The sequence below is a fragment of the Protopterus annectens genome, chromosome 11.part0 (assembly GCF_019279795.1).
Source record: "Protopterus annectens isolate FY-2018-M chromosome 11.part0, PAN1.0, whole genome shotgun sequence".
Classification (NCBI taxonomy): Eukaryota; Metazoa; Chordata; order Ceratodontiformes; family Protopteridae; genus Protopterus; species Protopterus annectens.
Genome location: NC_056745.1, coordinates 263,867,623 through 263,882,483, shown reverse-complemented (window position 1 = coordinate 263,882,483; position 14,861 = coordinate 263,867,623). Strand labels below are relative to the sequence as shown.

General features: G+C 39.2%; 1 protein-coding gene across 1 annotated transcript in view; it reads right to left on the bottom strand.

Annotated features, from left to right (window-relative positions):
* Window positions 1-867: 867 nt before the first annotated feature.
* The window catches only part of MED21 (mediator complex subunit 21), a 125,186-nt gene continuing 111,192 nt past the window's right edge, over window positions 868-14,861 (bottom strand). The window contains exon 4 of the mRNA XM_044087727.1: window positions 868-1,630. Coding sequence (XP_043943662.1) covers window positions 1,460-1,630 — 171 coding nt within the window. The 3' untranslated portion in view covers window positions 868-1,459. The remainder of the gene's footprint in view (window positions 1,631-14,861) is intronic.

The window sequence follows — 14,861 nt, the reverse complement described above, 5'->3', positions numbered from 1 at the left end:
TTCTCAACTAATTAAGTAGTTAAGCTCCACAACAGCTGTGACACGAGTCTAAACCAGAAGAGATGATGGTCCTGGTGTGGGATCTGTTGAACATATTAGCCCTCAAAAGTCTGGGCAACCAGGAAGATTTCAGGACTAAATTCAGCACTTATGAAAGTTTAGGACAAATGGGCAATGGCTGTAAAGTAGAAGAAAAAGGGCAACTGATGGTAAACATACCTTTAAACCATGAACCATATTTATTCAACATACTAGGTTAAATAAGAAACTATCCCACTAACTTGCCCATTTCAATAGTCTTTTTGAAGCATCACTTCAGTTCCGTTGGCTACCCTGTCATAGGGGTTTGTGCCACTAGCAAAAAAAAAAAAGATCACTTTTTAAAGCTGCGACTAGATCTGCTGAATCATACTTTATTCCTGACTGTATGACTTGTTTACCTTTATAGAATTACCAAAGCCATTTCCATACAAGCAGATTCTCTTCATTCCAAAGCTCAAACTTGCTGCATTATTTCATAAAAAGGAGAAAAACTGACATGTATGTGCATTTTGACTTTTTCCAGGCTGCACTGAAAAGAATTCTAGTACTGTATAGCGACAGATTTCAGCTAAAATGCCAATAATGAGAATCTGCAAACATCCCACAGTACTTGGCACCACAAGGTGATTAGTCTTGAAACAGCACTAGCAGTACATCCAGATCTTCTGCAAGGCTATTTGGAAAATGAAAATCTATGCAGCCGTTTCTGGGGGTTTACATGCACTAAACACATTTTTTGAAAGAAAAAAAAGATAATTTCTTGGCCATATTTCACACAGTATGGTACATCAGGAATGAAACCACAGATAAAAAAGCAACTTGATGTTAAATTCATTTCTTATTCAAAGTTTTAATACTGATTAGCACATCAAGTGTTAATGTAGGCAAATGCACAGGAAATCAGTAATAAGCTGGTATACATCCTTAGATGAATAAATAAATACAAGTACAATGAATACAAAAAGGAATAAAAACAAATGATTTGACAAACAAATGCTACAAAACAAGCAGCTCTACGTTCCCCAGTAGCCGAAAGCCAAACGTTTGCAAAGGAGCAGGTGCTTCATACATTTAAAATACACCTAGGCACACATATACAGTTTGAATACAACAAATTCTTCTTAAAGACAGATCAACTGCACTCAGATATAGGGAGAAAAAAAGCAGGAGTCACTCAAACAATTGCACAAACTTTGGTACTAAGAGCAGGGTAAGGACACACTGTTCACAATAACTGCATTCAGATACTTCAGTGTCTGAAAGGTTGGTGCAGTATGCCCCCATAAAACCTGAAATGCCCAGAACTCCCCCTGCATTTAAGGGGGGGCAAGCTTATCTGTCATAGTAAGGCTATGGCAAACAATTAATGCCTTCAGTCCAATACATCAGTTCATTCAGAAAAAAATATATTCCTTTTCTATGAAACAGGTTGGCTTTGTGCACCACTTCTAGTCTTCAGCTGGGACTGTGCAATATCTGCCAGTGCACTCTGAATTTTCTCCAGCAGCATATCTCCTCGATAAACAACTTCTTCCAAGCGAGCAGCTGCTTCATGATTCTCTTCTTCCAGCTGGCGCAGACTGGCAACCTAGAAACCAAGCCGAATCACCATTAGAGAAGAGGCATCATTAGAGAGAACAAGGTGATTGCCACAAACAGCTGTGCTTAGGATGGTGCAGGATGTACCACGGAAAAACAAACCCATGAGTACATCATTTTACAACATTCTGTCCACACTACAACACACTCCTCATTGGATGACATGCAGTAAAGTATGCAAAACACCAATACCTACATTACAGAAAATTATGCACTTACTACATTACAGAAAATTATGCACTATTCTGTTTACTATTAGACTCCAGAATCCCATGAGTTTACAAGGAAAGCAAAATGCTAACACAGTCAATTATGAATGTTAGAGTTTGCCATGGTTTTAAAATCAACCCCCCCCCCCCCAGTTTTTGTTTTCCAAAAACTGGAGGCAGTGAGTTTCGAACATGCTAAAAAAATGTGAAAGAATCTTAGATAAACATCACATGCACAGGAAGCTTCTGGGTGTTTTATCTGCTCAATGCTAGCTACCCCCTACAGCCACAGTCACTGAAAAATCAACTTTATAATGGCTTTTGTAGTTCACAATAGGGTATGGGGGTCTTAACATGGTCTACAGACACTGTCTCAACACAACCCTCGACCATATAACCCCTGTAATCAATGTCCTTGCAGCGAGCACAGGGAATATTACACATGCATCAACTCAAGACATTCTCAAGTGTCAATCAAGGACTTGCTATTGCCAGTGTGAAAGTTCAGGTGCACAGCAAACCACTGGCCTCTTCAGTCTTCCAGCAACCTTTACAATACCAGGAGGCCAGAAGAGCCCTGGTGTTGCAGTGTAGTCAATACAGCCTACAATGACAAGTAGGCCTTCCCTTTATAAAATATGAAAAGATTCTTTACAACAAAGACATCATACTAAAGGCAAACGTGCAATGTGTTAGGAACACACAACACATCAGTTTGCCCCCTCAGCTTCATATTCTACATACCGTACTGGTAAAAAGAATGGCGAGGTCAACACTAGATAACACTGGTGCAAACACAAACAAATCAAAGAGACATTATACCCTCATGAACACCTAGATAACACTGGTGCAAACACAAATCAAAGGGACATTACACCCTCATGAACACCTAGAGAACACTGGTGCAAACACAAACAAATCAAAGGGACATTATACCCTCATGAACACCTAGATAACACTGGTGCAAACACAAACAAATCCCTCATGAACACCTAGAGAACACTGGTGCAAACACAAACAAATCAAAGGGACATTATACCCTCATGAACACCAGTGTTCCTTGTAAATTCACTTAGCTCATTAACAGCTACAAGAAATAAAGGTTTTCCTGATATTAAAAAAAATTGGACAAAGACCCTCTCCAATATGAACAATGTCTACAATTTTAACCTATCCCAATAGTTAAGGGTCAAAATATTTACTCTAGTCTCCAGGGAGACCAGAAACTGCTTTATCACTTCTGCGAATAAACCCAGTCAACGTAACCTTTAAATATTAACAAAAGCAGTCATGTACATCATTCTTTAGTCTGCTCCCTAGCAATTTCTTGTTTACTCAGAGCCCAACATTGGTAGAGCTTCCTTGTTTTACAGCAAGTCTCTTTCTTTTCCTAATCAATATATTTTAACTGCCTTCCAAGATGGTTGCACAATGACTGATTTAAACACAGGTCCCCCAGTGTGGAAACTGGAATTGCTAAAGCCAGCAAAAGTTATCAATTTGGTTAAAATCATTTACTGGCTAGTAATACACTGCCTAGATGCCTGCAAAGAAGAAATTTTAGAAGACAGAAAAATAGAAGAAAATGCACTGGCTGGGAAGAGTAGCAGTTTTAATATCAGCTATAGTACATGAGATTGCTTCCAGTAATTTGGATGAGAAAAATACTTCAAATGCACTCCAAGGTGTGTGTAAAGTTAAATGCCAACATGTTGGAGAAATGGAAAAAGCTTTAACCAACTATTCAGATGAACCAAGGAAACTGAATAAATCAGAAGATGAAAGAAAAGCAGCAGGAAAAAAGACCGATCACAGATGTTTTTGCTCGACTGGAAAAATGTGAAGGAACATACTTATTTCTTGAATGGTGTTCCATGGTAGAATTATTAAAAGTGCATTCTCCAAATTTGGCCACTAGAAAACAGTAGCAAAAGAATCAAAAACTGTGGCATAATGGAAAAGTAATAAAACTGAATACAGCAGAATTTGTGGAAAATTATTTGCTATGCACTAGGCAGAAGAGAAACAAATTTATACAGGCAATTAGAGGATGCTGCAAGGAAGGCGAGGCTCGAGGTACTGCATCCAGTAGAGTTCAAAATATTTTTTCCTGGACTAAAGATATTTTGGATGAAGAACAAGTGCCAACCAAGAAAGGAGGAGCTAGCGGGAGACAAAAGCCCACAGAATGAAATTTTGCTAATGCGCACCCCCAAGGTAAATGGATGGTGACAGAAAAATGCCCAGGAACCAACTAGAATAATTGGTGTTCTGGACATAAACCAGTGTTGGGAGATAAAGATTAGGAATGTGAAATTAGTAAATAAATGGTAGAACTGTAAAGCCCCAGTCCATACAGAATTAGACATGCAAAGTGCGATTTTGCAAGAAGTGGCTGAAAGACTAGAACTTTGTTGAGATTAAACTGGTGAATGAACAGTAAAGCAAACCCAAGATTATGTCATTAAATGCCTGGAAGGACAATGGATTAAAATGTGTTCTTTACATATGTTTGCATTTACATAATGAAATTTAGGTAATATTATAAAGCAATTCTGTATAGTACTCAGAAGTATTTTAAATGTGGAGGCACGCAGGTTTTAATCAGGGATTGCTGTGTACGTTACTGAAGTATTTTCTTTTTTATTTAGTTGTAATGGATCCTGGTTTCACACTTTTAACAAGATAAGTGAGGCTGGAAAGAAGCAAGTTTAATACAAAAGGTTATAATCTTGGGATGCTGGGGCACAATGTATATCTGTATATAGATCATATACATAAAATGAAAAGAATTTCCCCTGGTTTTGTAGAGGTGGCTGCTTAATGTCCTTAGTTTAAGTTAGACAAGTTTTTATGCAAATAGGCTTGAACAGAAAATGAAAAAAAAACTTCCCTTACTGCATTTGCAAGTAACCATACACATACTACAGGGAGCCTGCAGGTGACGCAATTATGAGAGGTCTGAACTAGTCTGCTGAGAGTAAAATATACAAGGGCTCATTTTGCATTTGCAAATTTACTTAAGATTTCCTCCCATTAGCAACTACTGTTGGAAATGAGCAGTTTGCAGGTGCAAGCATTTAATCATGAGGTCTTAAGGGTGTTTAGATTGAATCCACAAAATTAATCTGGCAAGCAGTTTAGTGCAAAATAAAGTTTTGATACTGTGGGAGTGAATAAGTATTTGCCTCCCCAGCAGCATTTAGTACCTTAATGTACTAAAATATTAGTGTATAATTTAGTTTAAGGGTTGCTAGTGCACTTTTTCATAAGGCTAAATGTTAATGTTTACTAAAGGCATGCAAGCTGTTTAACATCTGGATGGGAATGGAGATAACATGAGAACAGAGATCAGCACAAGTGGAAGCACAGGATCTAGCATATACTTTATGCCTATGGATGTACATGGCAATTTAGAGCAACTGCTATTTTGAGGAGTAAACTTGTGAAAAGTGTACACGGTGTGTTTACTGTGAATTAAAGTGGAATGGTGGGCTTTGAAAATGCATTTAGTTTCTTGGGCATTTTTTAGTGAAACAGTCTGGGGAAAACATGAAAAATAGAAATGAGAGCAGCAACTTCATACAGATCAGTCTGCCAAACATGAGTGCGTGCATACAAGTCTCAAGTTGAAAATACAGGTGTGTGCGCATACATTCAGAAAAACTAGGCAGTTACTAAAAATGGCAGCTCTGCAGATACTAACATGGAATATAAATTAGAAGTATAGACAAAAAGTAGAGTACTCTACTATATTAAAGAAATGCAGGGTGCAAATGGCAATGTAAAAGGCGCCGTAATGAATGTAATCTGATTTGAAATGGTGAAGATTTATCAGGGAGACCTAGAGGGGATATAACAAGATAGCCTTTTGAAGTATATGAGAAGCAAGGAAGATGTGAATTTAGTAGCAGGAGCTCCGAATTATGCACTGCTCTCAGATAAAATAACTGGGCTATATAGAATACTGCATAAGAGAATAGCTGGGCTATATAGAATACTGGATAAGAGAATAGCAATGGTGGAACTAGCTTAATTTCATCTCTCCCAGTGTAAGAACTGGGAATGAGAAAAAGGAGTGCCTTTGAAAGTGCTATCTGGGTAAAACTCTGTTACTAGCTAGTAAGAACACAGCCTGGATGCGAGCAAAGAAGTTTGCAGAACCTTCAATAAAAACAACCAGAAAAGGTGGAGAAACACTGCCTGGGAAGGATCCACCAGCTGTTCAAACGGTTCAAGCTTCAGCTTTGGCTGAAGAGATGGCTTACAGTAATTTAGAGGAAAAAATTAATCAAATGTACTCCGAGGATTAAAATAAAATGAAATATTGAATATATATCAAGCAAGATTTGTTAACTGAAAGGGTGCATCAAGTGTATGCACCAACCCTGGCCATGAAAAAGCAGCCAAGATCTGTATTAGTACAGATGCAATCATAGCACAGCATAAACAGTTTAATTCTGACAAACCTGTGGCAGAACAGAAAAGTATTAAAAATTGCAGATTGAATAATTTTCCACAAAACACTACACCACACCACACAGCAGGAAGTAAATTTATCCCAACAATACGGGAACGTTGAGAGGAGAGTGTGATATTAAAGATGCTGCATTCAGACAATTTTGGAATATTTTTTCCTGGCAGACCAAAGACACTGAAGGGGATCTCCACTTCTCATTCGTCTTACAATAAAACAACTCAGTTTTTGCCGGTGAAACCTTTTCCAATGCTCTAAAGGAAAATGCTCTAGAGAGAAAAAAGTACAGGAAGTGGCTAGAAGAATTAGGAGTACACTGAACTTGAACCAGACTCTACTATTGACAGATGGAGATTAGATTAGCAGGAAGACCACAAACACTGAATTAGTGAATAAATGTGAGATTACAAAGCACCAATCACATTTATGAAGTATGTTTTTTCTGGCAAAAAATAGCCAAGAAAAGAATGGACTTTTGTTGAATTTGTTAAACTTGTGGGTGGGACTGTGAAGTATAAACCTCACATTGTCTAATATTTAGCACATTATGTCTAATATTTACAACACTAAATGAAAGAAAACTTAATGTAAAAAACATTTCATAACATAACCTGCATGTTATACTGTGAAGCAGTTTTGTACAGTATGCTGTTAGGGGTATTTAAATATGGGAGGGAGTTTTTTCTGTAATTTCTTTATAACGCAGCAAAGTAAACAAGTATTTTATATACATACACAGTAAAACACAAGAATAGAGGCTGAAATGAAGCAATTTTAATTTAATATAATGCTGTTATCTTAGGCTACAAAAGGGTACTAATAAAGTGTATGCAAAACTAAGACAATAGTTTTGCCTGTTTTTACAAAGGTGGACATTTAAATTAATGTATTTTGCTTAAGTTATACACAAGTTTTTTGAAAGCAAATGGGCTTGAAAAATAAGACAAAATAATGATAAAAGCTGTTAAGCTTCTTGAATTTGCAAAGATATTAGAAGTGCGAGTCAAGAAGTCTGTAGCTGGATGCAGTTAGCTGGGGGAATTCTGCATCTTCTGTTCCATTTCTTCAGGCATCTGCAAGCTTTAGCAGTTTTATTTTTCACTGCCAACTACTTTCGCATGGATATAAACTATCTGCAGGTGACAGCACTTAACCTTGAGAGTTCCAAATATTCTTTGCTGAAGGAAATGCAAAATTTAAAAGGTGCAATGACAAGCAGGTCAGTGAAATAAAGGTTGAAATTAGTGGCAGTGAAAGGGAGCCTCAACAGCCTTGATATTTTAATGCATTTTATAGAGCAATGCATAATATAGTTTTAAAGGTAGCCAGTGCACTTTCTTAGGGCTAAAATAAAGTGTTCTCTGAAGGCATGCAAGCAGTTTTTCACATCTGGGAGGGAAACAAATAATAAAAGAACCAATAGCAATCAGTGTAAATGGGAACACAGGCTGCAACATGCATTTACCATTGGTAACCTTAATTTTAGATTAGGTTAGGCTTGTGGTGCAGCTGTTGCTTTGGGACAATTGTTCCCATCTGCTGATTAAAGCTATTTGTTAAAAATGTGCACAATTATATGCGTTTGTTCCAAGTTAAGTGGATGGGGGTGTTCTGAAAACCTGTCGTCTGCTTGAAAGCTTCATTAAAGCAAAAGTCTTGAGAAATGTCACATGTTCAAACAGAGATAAGAAGAAACTAATCAGCTTGCCAGGGTGTGCTTGTAAGATGAAAGTCGGAGATTTAACACTCAAAGAAATGGTCATATATAAGTTGGAACAGCAGCTTATTTTTCGCAATGGCTACTCTATTCATAGTACCTTGGAAAGTGGCCTTCCAGGTAGACAAAAAGGAAATTATATTAAATGAAAAGGGGAGAAACATTGATTGCGAGAAGGGCTCAAATAGTGACAGAAGAGAAGTGACAATGATAGATTTGTGGTAGTAAGGGGCTACTGACAAGGGAAGAAGATTATACTAGCATGTATTCACATTCCATCAAACACTGCTATTATGGAGCTAAAGAAAATTTTAGGAGAAATAATCAAGCTTTCAGCAGGGATTATTTACTTATAGGTGAGGACTGAACTTGATTAGCAATAGTGAGGATGTATCAGGAGGACAAGAGGTTTCTAAGGAAATGTATGAAAATATTTGGCATGAAAGATGCCAATTCAGTAGTAGGAAGTTGGATTTTAATTATTCCCCAGGTACAATAACTGGCTAGACTATATAGAAACCTAATAGTTCAGATACAAGATTGATTAAACATTTTTTCTATCTGCAGGGACGTCTACAAAAACAGATATACGTAAAAATCTACCGCCAATCATTAGCGGACCGGAGTTCCGCTGTGGCGACCCCTAACTGGGAAAAGCCAAAAGAGAAACTCATGTGGAAGTCTGAAAATTAGATGGAAAAAATTATGATCTGGAAGATTGTGTTAATATTTGAAAGGAGAGGAAGCGCCAGCATCTTGGAAAAAAGCTGTGATGGCTGTATTTCCAAGAGAGGAAAAAGACCAATCAGACCTAGCCTCGCTTTATTATAAAAGCATTTATGTCTATACTAACTAAAAGAATGACAATGGTGTTGCCAAAAACTGAAAGACATGGATTAACGTGGTTTTGTGGAGGGAAGGCAAATACTTGACATTAACAGAGCAATGATGATCCAGAGGGAAGCAGAATGTAAGAAAATACCACTGTTGTTGTTAGGTATTGATGCAGAGAAAGCATTTGATACAGTAAGCTGGGATTCTATGAATAAGGCAATGTAAGAATTTGCATTAACTGATTCATATATCCTCTAAACTTTATTGCTAAGACTGGAGGCAAGAATTAAAGTCTGAAGGTTCTTCTCCAATAAGACAGAAACCAGGCAGGGGTATCCCATTTCCCTTCTATTTACTTTAGAGCCACTGTCAAAGAAAATAAGGCACACTAAAATTCAAGAATATAAATAGCACGGTAATCAAGAAAAGTTTGCTTTATTTGCAGATATTTTGTACATAATTCCAAAAAAGGACATCAGTGCTGTGGAACATTTTGAGAGAGTTAAGTCATTTCAGAATATAAAATTAATGATAAAACAAAGCCACAAAATTAAGTACCCATGCATGACTTTTATGGGGACATATGAAGAATTTAGGAGTATGGATTAAAAAGTCTTTTGTTACAGCATCTAAATATATATATGGGAAGAGAATAAAAGATAAAAAAAATGAGGAACAAAGTGTTTAAGGAGAGTAAGATACAAACAGTGAGAACAGTTTTAGTCTCTAGTTTTATATACAAGTCAGGCATATCATCATATAGAGGGGGAAAAATTGTGGACAATTAATAAAGAGTTGAAGGAATTTATTCTAGAGGGCAAGAGTTAAGTGGGATACACTGATCCTGCCAAAAGAACAAGGGGATTTAGGACTACCTAATTTGAAGGGATATTTCAGAGCTACACAGTAAGGGTCATATACATAACAGAAGCACAGGTTATAAGTGGAATGAGGAGATGAAGTTGGGGGGGGGGGGATTCAATAAATAAGGAGAGAGTGTGTGGGATTTTGGATGCAGATCCTTGGAGAATAAGAACCGTGCAGATTATATTCAAAAAGTTGCAAAAAATATTTAAGAACTAGATCAACACATGAATGGAATGGAGAGATTTTGCCAACATGGGCAATTTCAAGTCGGGTATAGAAAATAGGCAAGTGGGACTGGAATTTACTGGACTAGTAAAGGAACTAAGTATTGGGAACAAATAACTAGACAGGGAAGAGTGGGATGAAACCATGAAGTTTTAAGTGCAGATAACAGACTGCAGTGTAGAGGCAAAAAGAGAAAGATGGGGTCCTAAGTGAAAGACCTGCTCTGGTAGAGAAGCTAAATCTAGAACAGAAGCTGCTGTTAAAAATGAGATAATTAGTAAGGTATACAAAATATTGACTAAGAGAGTAAATTACAGGAAACAGAAAGAGAAAATGTGAGCGAGTGGAATTTCAAGGAAACAATGGGAGGACATATATATGGTTCCCACGAATGCAACAATCTCTAGAAAGTTTAGGATTTTTACTGGGAAGTATTTGCATATGTTCTTTATACCCCAAGCAGACTTCAAATGATTTTTCTCAGGTGGACAGCAAATGTTGAAGGAGTGATGGAGACGATAGAGGTAACTGAGAACATGTTTTTTGGGAGTGTATTGAGTTGGCAAATTTAAAAACTTCCCTAAAGAGTACTCTCAGAAATGGTGGGAGAAAAAATAGCTGTAACTAAGGAAATTATTATTTTGAGCTGGGACACTGGATCTGAATTACTTAGACATTCTAAGAAAAAGCAATCACTAGAAAATGGAAATGATAATCTAAACAAACTGCACTTAAACTACTGAAAATTGTAGAGAGATAAAGAACTGAAGAGGGAAGAAGCATATTATATAAAAATAAATGGAAATTGTTGGAAAAAATGCATGCAGAACGATCAGAGGCAAGAAATAAGGTGGAATGATTCCTCTGATAATAAGCACAGGAAACATCAAGGATATCCTCTTTCCACTTTGCTAATGGCCAACTATGAAGCAGGAATTTACTGGAGGAAATTAAGAAAATGAACCAAGACATAGGGAGCAAATAGCTTGCAAGAGATTAATCAAACAATGGGATAAAACCTAGCAGAAGTTTGTACTGCAGGTTATAGATGACCTTTCCTATTAGGTATTGACAATGGTATATGCAAAGAAAAAGGGATAGGATAGTGCTAGTGAGACCAGCTCTGGTACAGTTAGAGTCTAGAATAGCAGGTGCTGTTAAAATGGATAATTAGCAGAAAGTATAAAACACTGCATGATCTTTAAGAATCAGAAGTGGTTAGAAAAAACTGGAAAGGCAATTTATATAAACGAAGAAATCTGTTAATATCCCAATTAATCAAAGTCCAAAGGGATTAGGATTCTTGTGTGGAACCGCTTGCAGAGACAGTTTTATACACCTTAAGTAGACTTCATAGGATTTTTCTCTGGCAGACAGCAAATGCTAACTGGAAACATTTTTTTGGGTGTGAGGAAATGTAGTGAGTTAGCAGATTAAGTTTCTAAATGTAACGAGTTAGCAGATTTCAAATTTTCTGCAGAGCACTTGGATGGAAATGTTGGGAGAAAGTACAGTTGTGTACACTTACCATAAATGTAGATGTTGAGTGTATTCGCTGTTGCAGTCATCACACTTGGGTTATCTGCCTGCAGATAGCCCTCAATCGGCCCGAATACCAGATTCTTGGGATTTCTGTGTCGGTTGTTGTCACCTCTTCCATGACGTCAAGTAGTCAGGGGTATAAAACATGCAGCAGACGCCATTACATCAGTTTTTCTTGCCCCAGATGTCAGGAGCCCCCAAAATAGGAAGCTATTACTTGGTGTGGAACACCTCCAGTAAAAGGTAAATACCCCTGCTATAAAAGATGGCCATAAAGAGGATAGGTAGAAAGGATATAGAAAACCAGGGGGATGGTGGGAGGGGAAACCAGGACTGCAACAGTAAATATACTCCATCTACATTTATGGTAAGTGTACACAACTGTACTATGTTCTTAGTGTTTCAATCACACTTGGGTTAATTCCCAAAGCTGAGGAAGGGTGGAGGCAGTCAAGGTGCTAGGGATGGCTAGCAGGCCTTGTAAGACTGCTGTAGCAAATCCAGCTCTGGATTTGGAGAAAATAGGCATGTGGCAATGCTTTGTGAAGGTGTGTACAGAGGTTGCAGCTTCCAGGATGTCCCTGGTAGGGACTCCCCTGAGAAATGCTGTAGAGGTTGACGTAGCTCTAGTGGAATGAGTTCTGATCCCCAGAGGGGTAGGTTTCCCATGGTGCTTGTAGCAGAAATGGATGCAGTGTGCTATCCCTCTGGAAATGCCTTCTGCCCCTGTAGCAAAACTGACTAGCAGCTGGTCAGAATTTCTGAAAGGCTTAGTCATGTCAAGGTAGAACCTGAGCTGTCTGTGCACGTCTAAGGAGTGCAGGATCCTTTCCCCTTTATTCTGAGGATTATGGAAAAAGGTTGGCAAATGAATGGATTGGTTTAGAGCCACACTGGATACCACCTTGGGCATAAAGGAAGGTTAGTCTCGAGGGAAACCCTGTCAGCATGGAAAATAATGAAGGGCCCCACCACTACTACTGTCTAACTCAGACACTCTTCTTGCTGAAGTAATAGCTAGAAGTAAGGCTGTTTTCCAAGAGAGGAATTTTAACTCTTCTAAAGCAGCAGGTTCAAGGGGGGGGGGGGGATCTTCTCCAGTACAAAGTTAAGGTCCCAGGTCAGGGTGGGAGCTCTCCTAGGGGGCCTTAAATTGTTAGCTCCTCTCAGGGACTGTTTGAGAGGGTGAGAAAAGAGGAGACTCAGTAATATAATGAGATGAGATGGCAGAGGCATGAATGAGAAGGATAGGCCTCTGGAGCAGCTCTGCTAGGTAATAAAGGATTTGAGGTAAATTGGGCACAGCTGTGTCCTTTCCTTGAGACAGTCTCCAAGAACAATATCTTTTTCCACTTTTCAAAATAAGATTTCCTAGTACCAGGCCTTCTGGCCTCAAGGATGATGTCCAGCACCTGTTTGCTGAGGGATGCTGGTTGTGCATTTAGGGAATAAGCCAGGCTGCAAGGTTTAGGATTTGCAGCTGTGGATGCAAAATCTGTCCCTCCTGCTGAGGCAGCAGGGAAGGTGTGTGATGTAGGTGCCAGGGTAGCACTGCTGTCAGACTGCGTAGAAGTGGGTACCAGTGCTGGCGTGGCCAGTCTGGAGCAATAAGGATCGCCCTTGGCCTGTCCTGTTTGATTTTGAGTAGTACTAGAGAGGAGTGGCAGAGGAGGAAAGGCATAAATTGAGAGGTTCTCCCATGTAAAGGATAGGGCATCCACCTTCCAGGCTCGGCTGTGAGGGTTCCTGGTGCATACTTTGCTCAATTGGTGGTTTTGGGGGGAGGCAAAAATGTCCACCTCCGGTGTTCCCCACCTCTGGGTTAGAAGTATGAATGAGTTTGAGTCCAGTTTCCACTTGAGGGCCCAATAGATTTCTGCTCCAGTCATCTGCCAGTCAACTACTTGCCTGGCAGGAATTGATCTTGTAGGTGCACTTGGATGCTCAAGGCTATATTCCACAGAGCCATGGCTAACCTGCAGAGAGTTAAGAAGAAGTTCCGCCCTGCTTGTTTATGTACCATATAACTGGTGTTCTGTTTTTATCAGAAGCTGTCCTGGAAGGATAAGATATTTGAAGACTGTCAGAGCATTCTGTACAACTAGCATCTCTTAGACTGATATGCAGGGGAATTTGTTCTGGGTGCCATTTGCCTTGAATGCATTTGCCTACCATGTGAACCCCCCATGCATAGTCTGATGCATCTTGTCAGGGTTTGGGCGGCGAGGGGTTGAGTGAAAGGAAGTCCCCTTGTAGTGGTTGCATGCTTCTGCCCACCAAAGGAACTCTGCCCTTAGACAAGGTATGATAGGAATCACGGTTTCCAGGTCCTGAGAATGTTAACACCAGAGAAAAGTACCATTGAAGTTTCCTCATATGCAGTCTTGCATATGGGATTAGCAGAATGCATGAAGCCATGAACCCTAGGGCTTGCAGTATTTTCCTTGTAGATGGCCAGGTTTTGTTGGCCATCTCTTTGAAATAGTTTGTCAAATGGACCTGCTTTTCTGGAGTGAGGAATGCCATCTGGGAAGCTGCGTGCAAGCTTGCACCCAGGAATACAATTTGTTAGCTGGGCACCAGTTGCGATTTCTTTTCATTGATGGTGTATCCCAGTGAAGTTAAGTCTTTTACAAATGCCAGGTGCTGAAGTAGCAATTCCTGACTGTCCACCTGAATCAGGCAATCGTCCAAGTATGGGTAGATTTTAATATTTCTCTGCCTGCAGTATGCAATGGCTGGAGCCAGGCATTTTGCAATACTCTGGGCGCAGTAGATAAGCCAAAGTGAAGTGCAGAGAACTGATGGTGCATAGAGCCTTCTCTGAAACGTAGACATTTCCTGCAAGACTCCCTTATGGGGATGTGCAGATAATCTTTTAAGTCTAGGGTGACTAACTAGGCATCTTTGGCTAGCATAGGAAGAAGCTGTTGCAGTGTAACCATTTTGAAACCACTAGAAAGCTGTTTAGAATAGATAAATCCAGGACATGGTGCCAAGAGCCCTCTTTTCTGGGCACCAGGAACAGTCTGGAGTAGAAACCCTGTCCACTTTGTTCTACTGGAACAGGTTGAATATCCCTGATAGGGAGAAGGGAAAGTACTTGCTTTTGAGACTCTGCCCACTGGTTTGGAGGAAGGTCTGGCAACCCGCTTGGAGTTGGCAGTGAGTGGAAGTAAAATCTGTATCCCTGGGATACAAAGTTTAGAACACATCAGTCCTGAGTAATGGACATCCAGTTTTTTGCTGAAGGGGGAGTTTCCTCTTGGGGGCACAAATACTTTGGCATGGCTGGGAAAGATAATTGGAAAGTCATCGTGAACTTTTTTCCATATGGGGGTGGCTTACC